Consider the following 13,908-nt stretch of genomic DNA (forward strand, 5'->3'; position numbering starts at 1 on the left):
ACTGAAAGCAGCACTGTAAACAGTTCAGTGGTGCAAAAGGAGATAACCTTGAAGGGGGGCTGTGGCCAAATTTATATGTAGTATCACTTTTGCTTATTATTGTTGTACAAGGTTTTTTTTTTAAATTCCAATTCTCAAAGTCAAAAAAATGTCCTCTGAATTAAAGGTGTTTATTTATTCCAAACCTGTCTGTGGTGAAGCTGTTAAAGCCTCCATCCCCGACATGGGACCCGATAACATTGAAACATCCAACATCTGGACAGTGCCTGAGAGACCTGTTTATCTGCCCCATGAGTCTCTGTAAGAATGAAACTGTTTCTCATCATCTTGTCTTCAACAGTTTGTGTACAGAACTTTCTATCCTCAAAATATGAACTGTATCTCTGGAGCCGACAACCTTCTTTTATAAAATATCAGATTTTTTTTGAAGCAATTTCTTGCTTCAAATGGCAAAAAGAATTGAGCCAGGTTCTTTCACAAGAAAGCAACATTTTAAAAAAGCGATGTAGTCAAATTACACGTATGACATTGTCAAAGAGGACCCATTATGTTCATTTCCCCTCCATATTTTTATTCTTAGGCTCTACAGGAGTGGCTTTGCATGATTCAGAGTTAAAAATTATTTATCTTACAGGTATTACCAGTCCATTTACCATGAGCACCAACCATTGGAACAATATCTATGGCAAAAATGTGACAGGTTCTTCCGCTCACTGAAATAAACCAACATTTTAAAGTCTACTTTGACAATGCTCGTTGATTACTTGCTTGCTCACACTCAGGTTTTGGGGTTCTGTGTCAGCATCACATAAATAAATCTCTTATTTAAAAAAAAAAAATCATAATTCATATTATAATTGTCACAATAGTCTTTATTTTGCAAACACAGTAACTTTGTAGCTGATGCTTACAACATATAAAATCTTACAAACCAAATCTGAAGGCTGATCAGATGAATCCTAGTTCACACAAATTACCAAAAAACTTTGGGCTTTGTCATGTTATGCACATGGTTTTACTTGTCCAACCTGCAGAGTGTTGGCCTGAACATAGATTTTAAAATCAAGTCAACTGGAGAAGACCCCAAGCATAAAATAAGCAGGATTTTCTCTTATAATTACAGTAAGTATAAGAGACCTCTGTTCATTTCTTGAAGATCTTGTCATGATTCATTCAGTCATGCTAAGCTCATCAATCACAGACAGAGGCCGTTTCCCATTCACTAATCAGCTCTGTATCTAAACATTTTAGCCTCTGTCCATGAAACCCATCACTTTGTCCAGATTTGTTTAATGTAAATGATGAAGTGCTGAGTTTCAAAGACAGTAATGGACTCGAAACTGATTATCTGAGAATTTATGTGTGTTGTCCGTTGACTTTTGAACTGCCAGCTGTTCTTCCATGTTTGTAATCTGTTTTCTTGTAGCGGTGACCATTTTTCCAAACACTTTTCCTAATTTCCCAGATTCCAAACAAATTCCCATCCACTGTAATTACACAGCAGTGTGTCAGGTTGTATCCACTTCCTGAAAAATGTTCCCATTTGCTGCTTCAATCACTCAGTCATGCAGGTGTTGGTGCCACAGAGGCAGCGATGGGTTAAACATCAGCAGTTTGTTTGGAAGAAACAGGTCTACTTGTTCAGATTCTCCAGCAGGATTTCCACGCCTTTGTTGTTGCTGATGCTGCTAAGCTCCGACCTGATGGACTCCAGCGCCGCCTTCACCTCCGCAGCCACAGACTTGTCACAGCTGTTCAGCAAACTGCAAAGAAACCCCGCCCCCCAAAACTTTAATTTACAAAAAAAGAGGGCAAACGGTTTCTTTGTGATACCAGAGTCGCCCCCTGTTGGTCCTTAGAACAAACACATGGTTATCTTCAGTTTAAAATCAGCTGGAAGTGCCATGTTTTCACATGTTCTTTGAGCATGTTTTAAAATCAGTATCGATTATCTGCTCTTGATAGATTTTTAATCACCGTTTTATCATCATCTGATAATATCTAGGATAGAAGTAGGCAGCACGCAGAGGTTATTTTGTGCTAAAGAAGAGTCATGTGACATTTGACATTATGATACCCTTCATCCCTGACTGGGGTTTGAGTTTTTGTCCAGCCAGTTAATAAAAAGACTATCTGAGATGAACTTCAGTTGTTATACAACCCTCAAGAAACACCCTCTGAAGTGATAGAAATGTGTTTGTTCACCGACCTGCAGAGCACCATGGCTCCTCTGTTGACTTTGGCCCAGCTCTTCATCTTATTTGTTCCTACTGTGTCCACGAGGATCCTCCCAAATCGCTCTGAGAGGGTAAAACAGACAGGCAGAGATTAACAAGATACAGAGATAAGAGATAAGAAGATATATAGTTTCCACTTTCTAGCGCTGATGTGAAGTGATTTTCCTGCAGGTATGTAGGAGTATTGCAGTTTGTGGTGGTTTGTGGTTCTGTTGTTCAGCTCAGCAGAGACACACTCCAAAGCTGTGTGTTTGGCTTTTAGTCCACTGAATACCACCTGTCTGCTTCTGGCGTACTCGTGTTTTTAAAAAGTTCAGTTCTTTCTTTTGATCCATAGCTATAACTGACTAAATCCTCAATCGGGTTAGAGGGGACAGGCACTAAGCTGTTTTCACACATGTGGCCATTAACATTTGGAGACAATGCTCTAGAGAGTTGCCAATGAGAACACAATGTCCAGCTCAGTTGAATCAGGCATTAGCTGGTCTTTAACCTGGCGGTATGTTAGAAGTGTGACAGCTGGACACTGGACCTTGTTTTTACTTTGGGTATAACTATTGATTTTATTTACTCTGAGGACATTTTTATTTGTGATCACTATGTTATTGTTTTTAACATGTCTTTTAATGAGCTTTTGTTCCCTGTTCAACGGATACTTAGCTCTCGTATCTTAGACTCCTCCACAGCTAAGACATTTGCAGATGCTTTTAACCTACTATCTCCTCATAATGATGTTGATTATTCAACCAATCTTTTGAATAATTATTGCCTTTCTATTTTAGATTAAATTTGTCCGGTTAAAATGAGAGTTTCTGCTTGCAAATCTCCTCCTTGGCTAAATGACAGTATTTGTGGTCTAAAACATGATTGTCGTAAAGCGGAGCGCAGGTGGAGGAAAACCCATCTAAATGTTCATCTCCTCTACCTAAAGGACCTTTTAGCTTCTTTTAATAATGCTATCAGAGATGCGAGGGCTGCCTATTTCTCACACTTAGTTACAAAGAGCAGAGGTAATCCTAAGGTGCTATTCAACACAATTAGTGACATTGTTACTCCTGCTCTTCCTGCAGCCCCTATTTCATCTAATGAGGACGACTGTGACAGTTTTCTTTCTTTTCTGCTTGCAATGATGAAGAATGTAAGAATAAATTTTTCTCATTCAGCACCTGTTATGTCGATCTCAACCCCATCTCGGCACGTCATTTTGGATACTTTCTCTCCCGTTTCACTACCTGAGCTGGTAAAACTAGCGAATTCAGTAAAGACATCCTCTTGTCCACTTGACATTGTTCCTGCATCATCATTCAAAAATGTCTTCCAGGTAATTGGTCCATCTGTGCTCACTCTAATCAACTCTTCACTGGCGTCTGGTATAGTTCCGGTTTATCTTAAAAATGCTGCTATTCTCCCACTTTTAAAAAAACCTCAGCTAGACCCCACTCTTTGGAGCAGCTACAGACCTATCTCTAAATTACTGTTAATTGCTAAGCTTCTAGAAAAGGTTGTGGCTAAGCAACTTATAGCAGCTCTGGACAAACATAGCATTTGTGATAAGTTTCAGTCTGGCTTTCGCCGAGCTCACTCCACAGAAACAGCCCTTCTTAGGGTCTCAAGTGACATTCTGATGAGTAATGATGCAGGAAAATGCTCAGTCCTACTTATGTTGGACCTAACATCGGCTTTTGACACTGCTGACAACCGCAGCCTCCTGGAAAGGCTTAAACATTGGGTTGGTGTATCGGGTACTGCTTTGGAGTGGTTCTCCTCATATCTACATCACCGATCTTCTTCTGTGGTGGTCTCCGATTTTAGGTCATCCTCTACTTCCCTTACTTGTGGTCTCCCTCAGGGTTCGGTCTTGGGGCCTTTATTGTTCTTAATATATCTTCTCCCCCTCCAGCATATAATGGGCTCTTTTGAGGACATTTGTTATCACCGTTATGCTGATGATATTCAGTTGTACATCATTTAAGCCCCAGGATTTATCTAAGCTTCAGCTTCTGAATGATTGCTTAGATTCCATCAAACATTGGATGCTGCAAATTTCCTCTAACTCAAACTGAAGTCCTCGTATGCGCTCCTGACAGATTTTTATCCCAGACAGTGAAAGCCCTTGGTCCTCTTTCAGTGTATGTCAAATCCTCTATCAGGAATTTAGGTGTAACTTTTGACACGACTCTCACATTGGATGGGCATGTGAAATCTCTGGTTCGATCTTGTTTTTATCATTTAAGAAATGTGGCTAAGTTAAGCCCTATTTTATCTCACCCTGAACTGGAGATTGCCATACATGCATTTATTTCCTCACGCTTGGACTATTGTAACTCTTTCTTTATGTGTCTAAGCAAAGGTTCTCTGGATCGTCTACAGGTTGTGCAAAATGCTGCAGCTAGGCTGTTGACAAAATTTTATTTATTTATTTACAGCTGCTGCTTCCAAGCAGCTGTCATCTGTCCTGTCTGCTTGTCTAAAAAACACAGTGTTCCCAGCATTGTGAACACATCTAAACCCAGCCTGATTCCCCTGCAAATATCTGGAGTTTGTGTGAAAATGACTCAAGCTAATCTAAGAAACCCACTTAAACAGGTTTTTTAAATGCTCAGCACGCTGTCAGAAATGACCCTGAATTCAACAACATTCTCATTAAAACCAGTTTACTGTGTGTGTGTCAGAGTGTCCTTACCTTCCTTGCCGGCCTCTGCCAGCGTGACGTCCTGCTCTATGAGCCACTTCAGCACCAGGTGTCCTGCTGGATGCTCTGCCATGTGAAGCTACAGAGGGCACAAAGAGCACAGCGCATCAAACATAAAGTCACCATCAAAGCTTTAGTGAATATCCAAGTAAAAAAAAAAAATCCTTTCATATTCATATTTGTTGTTTGTTGACACTTTTGTGCTCGGTTTCTAACTGCTGTCACACACCTCGCCTTTAATCCCTCCTGGTACCAACTCCTGATTGGCCAGCTGAGCCACAGCCGTCATGGCGGGCCGCAGGTCCCCACAGGCCGACGCCAAGATGTCGCTGATGGTGACGCTGGTCGCCTTGTCCATCGCCATGGCAGCTGCGTTGTTACATAGGTACTCCAGCAGCGGTGGGGAGACAACTTCCAGCAGCTCCTTCCTCCGAGTTGCTGTGTCCTTTTTACTGAACAGAGCAGAAACATGTGACCTTCACTCCATCTCAGATTTTTATATGTTAGCATTACTATTTATTTTTACTTTCTTGGATTAAACAAAACCGTCCATATTGCTGTTACCTGTGTGCGTTTCCGTCTCCCTTCTCCAACACCTTGATGATCTCCGGCACCAGGTGAGCCGGGTCTCTGGGGCTCAGCAGGTACACTAGGACCTTTTTACCGTACTTGTTACCTACGACCTCATCCAGAGATTCTAGGATCTCCTGGAAAGGTGGGACACAAATGAGTTTTTAATGGGGATACTTCTTAAACATGTCATGCTTTGCATTCTCTCCCCTCCCAGTCAGGAGCATATGAGTCCAGGAACCATCCAAGTCTGAAGCTAAGGTTTCTTTTGCTGTGGCAGTGTGTGTCTGCCCTGTTCCTGTTCAGACAGATTTGCACTTTGGCTCAGGCCACTCACAGTCATTTTTCTCTACACTCTCTAGTCAGTTTGCAGATTCCTGCTGGGCTCCAAAACCATTTGAGTCTGCATACCAATGAAGTATTTTGCATTTGACTTACTGAGAGCACGGCCTGTTTGACCAGCTTGGTGTCGTCCACACAGTCAAATATGGCCAAAAGAACCAGGTGAGCAAACTCCCCCTGTGGATACATACATATATCAGTCCTCACTCTTACTCACTCTGAGGAATTTTAATTTCTGAACAATGTGACTTTAAAGAGATTAAATAATCAGCTGCTATTTTCTAGTTTTGAACAATTGTGCACATAAAAAGTTGTCTGAGACGTTTTAGAAGATACATCAAGAACAGAGAATTTCATCACAAAACATCTGAAACTGACAGAAATCCACAAGAAAAATAAGACTAATGAGAGGTAGAAGTGGAGGTGAGAATACAAAGTACAGAAATGACAGTGATTATTTTTTGGCAGACATACAACCATGAAGTTATTTTACACTACACTAAAAACATCCAAACTGTTTATAACATACTTTAATTGACCTGCAGACACTTTGCATGAATTGTTAACATATAAACATAGGTTTTGGTTTAATCAATCAACACATGATTAAATGAACTCACCATGGCAAATTTCACCATGTAGGTCTTCATAGTTTTTATGATGACTTTTCGGTCCTGAAACAAAAAATAAAACAATGACTTTGTGTAGCAGACGCTTCCATTTCCTGCCAGTCATCAACATTAGTTACATATATATGAAGTTTGGATGGTGCCAATCTAAAGATTATGAGGAACTGAAGAAGCTTTAATGTGCGGCTGGCATGTTAGAAAATAATTATGATCATCCATCTTCTGCCACTTGATGTCCATCAGGAATCCTAATCAGATGCATGAACCACCTGAACTAGCTTCTTTCAATGAATAAAGCAGCAGCTCTACTCTGAGCTCACCCCTATTCTAATGAAGAACAGGCCATCTTGCATCTTCTAGAGGAAACTCATTTCCCCTCATCTTTTGGTTGCTACCCAGAACTTGAGGGTAAGAGTGTAGATGCACCACTGAACTGACAGCTTTGCTTTTACACCGCAGAAGAAAACCTCTTTGATCACCACAATATCAGTTTACCCTGGGGCTTGTGGTACATGGAACAATTCTGATAGGTAATAATAAAAAAACAACTTTCAGCCTAACCTTTATTTCCCAAGGGGTCACAGTGGATGGACCTGCAACCCTGTACTGGCTTACTAGTACAGGTAAAAGCCTGGGTTTGTGTGTCCTCCTGCTAACCTCATGAACCGATAAATAAACACAGGTGATGACTTGAGGTCATTTATGCCACCGATTTTAAACTGGGTACAAGAGTCTTTATGTAAACAAAATCTGATCAGGCTCTCTCTTCGTGTATTTTGAGCCCATAAGTTTTGTTTTCGAGCAGAGTTTTTTAAATGACTCCCATGGAGGAAAAAAGAAAAGAGTGAAGGCTGCTTCTCAACTGTCTGTAACAACAGAACTCCTGCATGTGCACGTGCAGTTGTTGCATTTGAGCATGTGCGCACCTTGGCTGTGCCGTGCCACAAGCTGTTCATCGCCACTCGGGCTCCGTCATGAGTGTGGGCCATGTAGACGACAGACTGTCTGATGGACTCGATCATCTCCTGCTCGAATCACAACAAACACAGAGCAAGGAGAAACAATTATTATTCCATTTTTAGTTCCAATGAAGCAGCGATATTCAGCTTCTGTTCTTTAATACATGGAAACTTTAAAAAGAGGCTCACCGTTCTCTGTTTCTCAGGAGCACACTGGAAGAAATCCAGGAAGACTTTGTGGACTAGAGAGTGTTTGATCACTTGTTCCCTGAAATACAAAAAAACAGTCCAAGTGATTAACAAACATCCAGATAAAATAAAATATAAACAGAATTTTAAAAACAGAGCAACTGCAGTTAATGGCATTTCCACTTTAGATTCACTTTTCATCCTTCCATTTGACCCATACAGCAATCCTGGCATACAACTTCACTTGGGGGCAGGGATAGCTCAGTAGGTAAAGTGGTCGCCCCATGATCGGAAGGTAGGCGGTTCGAATCCACTTAACGGCTACCCTGAGGTACCCCTGAGCAAGGTACCGTCCCTACACACTGCTCCCCGGGCGCCTGCTTAGTGGGCTGCCCACTGCTTCACTGAGTGAATGGGTCAAATGCAGAGAAAAACAAGTAATTTCCCCATGGGGATCAATAAAGTATCCATTAGTAGTATTATTATTATTACTTCCTGTTTGACAGCTTTGCAGCGGATTTCAGTTAACCATATCTAAAATCCATCTGATAGCTTCTGTGAGCTTTGGTCTGAAGATTAAAAAGTTTGGATAGAATATTTGTGGCATTTCAAAAGAGGTTAAACCTTTAACTTCTAATGGTAGAAAATCCACAGTGGTGCCAAATGACGTAGGCCACTTTCACCCTAGAACTAAACCAGTGCTTCATTTTTCAAACACGTAAAATCACCTCCTTCTTCCACCCATATGCACAACGTGCAGACTTTGAGTGAAAAGAATGACAGTAACTTAGGTCTGAATCAGGGCACCAAAGAGCCATTTTAGCCCCTCAGGCTGAATACTGGGAGAAACAGAGCCGTGTGTCTGTGTCTGGGGTCCAGCCCTGAACGTAAAACTCAGGGTCAAAAATATAGAGATATTTATTGAAAAATAACAGCATATTAAATGCTCTTTTAATGCGATTTCTGTTTCTGAACATCGCTGCAGAGCTTCTCCATATCAGGGCTGTAATATTAATGCAGTACTGCAGTGGCATCAGTCAGGAAAGAGCACCGTTTGGACTTCATGTGGTTCATGTTTGAGAAAACCTTCTCGCATAGGTATACGGATCCAAAGATGGACAGGACTCCGAAATATGGAGAGAAATTTGTCTCAGTGCGTACAATATGATCTGCAAGTATAAATTAAGTTTAACAAATGTGTTCAATGATTTGTGTATAACTTTTGAGGACGCATGTTTAAATCCACACAAATACAAAACAGAAATACCAAATCTGACCTAAAACCATTTTACAAATGCGTACATCCAAACCCGAATAAGTTCAGCTCACCAATCCGATAATTCTGACTTTCAAAAACCTTTGTGTGCGTACAAATGTCTAAAACAGCATGTAACATCTCTCTCACTTACAAAACCTTAAATATGTGTGGACGAATCGACTTCAAGGTTTTATTTGTAACTTTTAAGTTCAGTAATGAAATTTTATAACTTTAACTTTCTTTTAGGTTCTAATTTATCTAAAAGAATTAAATTCTGACCATAAATGCGTCTCAAACCAAATCAAAGTTTCCACATCAGCTCAGATTTGTTCTCATCTTTAGGAAAAACATTTTAAACAATGTTTTTATTGAATCTTTTGCCATTTTACCTCAACTTAATGTGAATTGCTTTATTCATTAGTATAACAAAAACTGAAAGCTTTAACCACACTCTGTCAGAAAACATTTGTAAAGGACTTCAAAGTCAAACTTAGCAGGTGATTCTTTTCCTGGTCTTACTTCTGGGCCATGGGTGTGAGAATCTGCTTCATCTCGTCCATGATGTTGTTCAGCTTGTCCGGGTTCGTCCTTACGACTTTCTCAAGGGTGTTGAACTCGTATGACTGGACACGGACAAAGAGACGCACAACACCAATTAATAAACACACCTCTCAAAAATAATAATCACAATAGTGGTCGGCCTGTTTGTCTGCCCTCTGGTGGCGCTGATACAAAACAATAGTTTTAAGCCTCTGTGTGTGTGTGTGTGTGTGTGTGTGTGTGTGTGTGTGTGTGTGTGTGTGTGTGTGTGTGTGTGTGTGTGTGTGTGTGTGTGTGTGTGTGTGTGTGTGTGTTTACCTTGCAGACAGTGTAGGTGTTGCCGTACAGCTCATCTGTGAGCATGAGTCTCTGTGCGAGCACCGCTTTGTCATTGTACGCATACTCGATGATGGACGAGGCAGCGGCGTGCCGGAGCATCTGTCGCACGTGACCTTTAAACCTGTTAATCACTGCTGCCACCAGCTCTTTGTTCCTGTGGAGGAAGTAAATACATAAATAATAAATACACCTAAGATTACACTTATCTACTGCAGAACTTCATTGTAGCTGCTGAGCAGTTTATTCTGTCATATTTAGCTGAATTCATTTAAGCTGGTTGGACAAAATAATAGAAACACCTGTTTCAAGATGCTTTTGCAGAAAGGGGAAAAAAACTCCTCTAAGCCGACTCACCCGTACACCAGCAGCTTTTTCACCACATGTCTGCCGTACTGTGACTTGCTCAAACTCAGGATGTCATCTGTTAAAAGAAAACAAGGACACAGTCGTATAACTGGATCTTTTTATATCTACTCACATCTTACTTATTGAATTTTGATGTAAAAGGGAAAATGTGCTGCCTGTTCATAATCCGTGGATGAGGTGTTTTGAAAAAAGCGGCAGAAGCTAGTTTCAGTAGCAACAAATATGACTTTGGCGCTGATGGATTTCTGTTGGTTTTGATAAAAATATAAATTTTCTGGAGGGAAGTAGCAGGGAAAACCCACTGGACCCAAAAATCATTCGTTACCAGCAAAGTTATCAGGGCCGTTCCTGCATGAGTTGAAAAGGTCCAAAGGAACCTCACTAGAATTCTAATATTTTTAACCAGTTTTGCTGGTCTGTAGGCCCATTTACTCAAACATATAAGACATTTTTCCCATTCATCCATCCTTTTTCGCTAATCCTTATCAGGGCTGCAGGAGGGCTGGAGCCTGTCCCGGGCACCAGAGGCATGGGTACACCCTGGACAGCTCACCAGTCTGTCACAGGGCTAACAGAGAAAGACAGACAACCATTCATACTCTCATTCACACCTATGGCCAATTTAGAAACAGCAATTAACCTAACCCTGCTAAATATATGTCTTTACACTGTGTGCTGAATTTTTATGCCAGCATAAAAATGAACGTACATTACTCATGCACGCCAGGGTTTTCTCAGATTCTGGCTGGTTAAAGCACCACGTGTGGTCAATTTGTGATTTCCCTTTCTTGCTAAAAGCCTCGTTGCCATTTCTAAAAATTCTTCTGTGCAAGAATAAAAAGTTAAAACAAACAAAAAATAAAAAATAAAGGGAAAACTATCCACTGTCACATTAAAATCCAGAACTGCTAAATGCCCACAGCCCATTCTGAGTTTTCTGTCTGTATTGGGGATATTTTCTAGACGTCACCTCTGAATTAACTGGTGATGAAAAAGCTCAGAGTTTGGGGTAACTCACACGCAGACTGTAACACTTCCAAAGACAGTAGATGAAATTATGATGCTCACCTTTGAGCTCCTCAAACACTTCCTGCCTTTGCTCGTGGTTGCTGAACTGAATGTAACACTGCAGCACTCGCACGGCGTCGTGAGCAAACGCCATCTGGAGGAAGGAAAGCACGGTCACATAACAATCCAAATCATTCCATAAAATTAAAACAAAATGCAAGAAACTGCTTGTTTTCCTCTGTTCTGTTTTTATGATGTTTTATGATCCGTGTGTCCACTTTTAAGCCTCTTTACTTTCTGAGTCAATTGCAGACATGATGAACAATCCTAAGAGAACTACATTTTAAAAAGGTACATCTTATTGGAAGGCTATCCTGTTTGTTCTTTTTTTCCGTCATATATGATTAGGCTAGTGTATGTACACGTAATCCCTGTGAGCCAAATACTTAGATTTCAGGAGGTTTTTTCCCCACTGTATGATGTCAACAAGAGTGAATGTCCATAATATGGTCATTTGAGGATGGGTTCATTTTAAAGAAAAGTTAAACAGGTTTAAAAATAAAGATAAATCCAAATGTGCAGTTTCTAACAAACAGACGAACCTGTTTGACTTTTCCATGGATCAGATCACGAAGCTCTCTCAACAGTTTCTTCTTCAGGTCTTTCTCGCAGTTCTTCCTGTTAGCACAAACATCCAATACTGAACCGACCGCAGCAATACAAACGACGGCCTTGTCTCCGACCCTGTGAGTGAGTGTGTGTGGACATGTACCTCCTGAGGTCTCCCCACATATGTTTGGACTGATTGATGATCTCATACATGTCCTTCCTCTCAGCTTCCTGTCGACTCTTCTTCAGGTCCTTCTTTCTCTGTTGCCTGTTCTTCTTCAGCTCCTCCTTTGTGAGCTTCTCATTTGGTTTAAACCCATCCTTCTTCACCTTCTTAGCCCCAGGACCTGATCTCACACAAAAGAGGAAATACAACTTTTGCTTTTGAAGACCGTCCTCTAACAGAAAGGCTCTCAGGAGAAGCCGAACACAGAATCAGTGATTTAGAGCAGAATGCGTCATTTCAGCAGTCTGACTGTCCACACTGTAGCACAGAGAGTGTATCTCATGTATTTATTTATTTTTACTCTAAAACTAACAAGCAGTGCGTTGATAACATGTGCTGTATATGTGCAGAATGTATGTGTGTTAATTATGTTCAGCTTATGATATACAACCAACTCCAATGTTTACAGTGTCAGATTTGGTCTGTAAAGAGCCGATATTTCCTCACCCTCACCTCCTTCATCTTTAGCATCTGTCAGTTTCCTCTTCCCTCCTTTAGAGAAAGAAAACTTTGTTTGTCTCTTGTCGCCATCCCGGCCCTTCCCCGGTCGGCTCTTCCTCTCTGCGTTGTTGTACTGTTTGAAGGGCTTTTTGCTGCCCGGTTTTCCACCAAATTTGGTCCCTGTGGAATCTGGGCAAAATGAGACACCGCAATCACAAAACTGGTTTGATGTGATGAAGCTTGGAAGCGTTGTTGTAAAAGATGCTTTACCTTTTCCTTTTCCTTTCTGCATGAACTTCTTCCCATTTTTAGGAGAAAACATTTTTTTTGATTGAGTTTCCATCCTAATGTCTGTCTGAGAGAAAAAGTGAGACAAGAGTAGGAAAATTAACATGTCACATACACGCAGGTGACAAATTAAAGTAAAAAAGAAAGAAAGAAAGGATGGAACGCCAATCTCCCACAAGCGGTTATCTGGGTTGAAATTTGTTGGTTATGGAGAGTGTAGCATGTGATCAATATCTCTTTCATACTCATCAAAACCACTGCGTGACCGCTCATGCTGTTACACATAGGCTGTATACAACAAGAGGCTTAGCAGGCACCACAATCCTTCACTGTGTGCTGCAAAGTGATGATGAGATTTTCTATCCATCAGTTACTGCAAGTACAGTGTACTTTGCTGTGATCTGCAGGAGAAGCAGCACTACAGCTGGTGATACTAACAGACTGTACAAACTGGAATCACGAAGACTGGTTCTGTGATTGCAACTGATGAGAACTAAAAACTTGCTATGCTATCACTCTCTATAACACAATATATCTGAAAAAGAAGCACCTGACAGATGTTAATAATAATAATAAATATTAGTATCATCTGATCATTATTTAAACTGCTTTAATAAGTAACCAAATATGGGAAAAATAAAGTATTCCTGAACATCTTACCGAGGCAGTGAGAAGCTTTGTTGGACTGGGCGAAAGTGTCTGACGATAACGTTTCTGATTCTAATTGGATTTAAACTAGAACCACAGACAAGAAACTACACCAAGCTTTTTTTTCTTCACGTGCTGTTAATGACGAAACTCTGCTTAAATTTTAATATTAATGAACCACTTTTCCATCAGTTATAACAGTTTTGAAATGTGTTTTCGATCCATAAAGCGCTTCTGGTGCTTTTACCCATGCTACTTAGTTAGCAACATATATAACACAAGTTAGGAACTGTTATTGCGCAAATAAAAATAGCATTTTGTTATAACATAACGACGTAAACGTGATTTTTTCGAGCAGTTAACTCACATTTCAGATGTACACGCTACCTCAGCTCCGTCCCATGTGTTCTATAACCGACACGGTTTACGGCACCAAGCGTCCAATCAAACTGAAACTCCACTGCCGTAAAACGTTGGTTGTTGCGACAATTCATTATCGCCCAAAAACGCCGCACCGATAAATTTATTCGTTTCAGCTCCCAATATTTAACACTTTGAGTGGTTGTG

The 13,908-nt window shown here is 40.6% G+C and overlaps 1 protein-coding gene across 5 annotated transcripts; it reads right to left on the reverse strand.

The window, feature by feature from the left end:
• Positions 1–851: 851 nt before the first annotated feature.
• Positions 852–13,802, reverse strand: pum3 (pumilio RNA-binding family member 3). Of its 5 annotated transcripts, none has more exons than XM_080871125.1 (18): positions 13,709–13,802; positions 12,676–12,760; positions 12,412–12,594; positions 11,902–12,085; positions 11,732–11,807; positions 11,190–11,283; positions 10,110–10,176; positions 9,735–9,909; positions 9,396–9,499; positions 7,619–7,697; positions 7,397–7,495; positions 6,462–6,515; positions 5,938–6,018; positions 5,494–5,636; positions 5,159–5,381; positions 4,921–5,008; positions 2,210–2,300; positions 852–1,763 (listed from the first exon to the last, which is right to left on the reverse strand). In XM_080871125.1, the coding sequence occupies exons 2-18, from the start codon at positions 12,746–12,748 to the stop codon at positions 1,634–1,636; spliced, it is 1,944 nt and encodes a 647-aa protein (XP_080727251.1). In that variant the 5' UTR covers positions 12,749–12,760; positions 13,709–13,802; the 3' UTR covers positions 852–1,633. The 5 variants fall into 5 exon arrangements, with proteins under 5 accessions (XP_080727251.1, XP_080727255.1, XP_080727253.1 ...); XM_080871129.1 differs by having other exon boundaries at positions 12,418–12,594; positions 13,709–13,799; XM_080871127.1 differs by having other exon boundaries at positions 12,676–12,756; positions 13,709–13,758.
• Positions 13,803–13,908: the final 106 nt, after the last annotated feature.

This window comes from Rhamphochromis sp. 'chilingali', assembly GCF_963969265.1.
Source record: "Rhamphochromis sp. 'chilingali' genome assembly, chromosome: 2".
NCBI classification, from domain to species: domain Eukaryota; kingdom Metazoa; phylum Chordata; class Actinopteri; order Cichliformes; family Cichlidae; genus Rhamphochromis; species Rhamphochromis sp. 'chilingali'.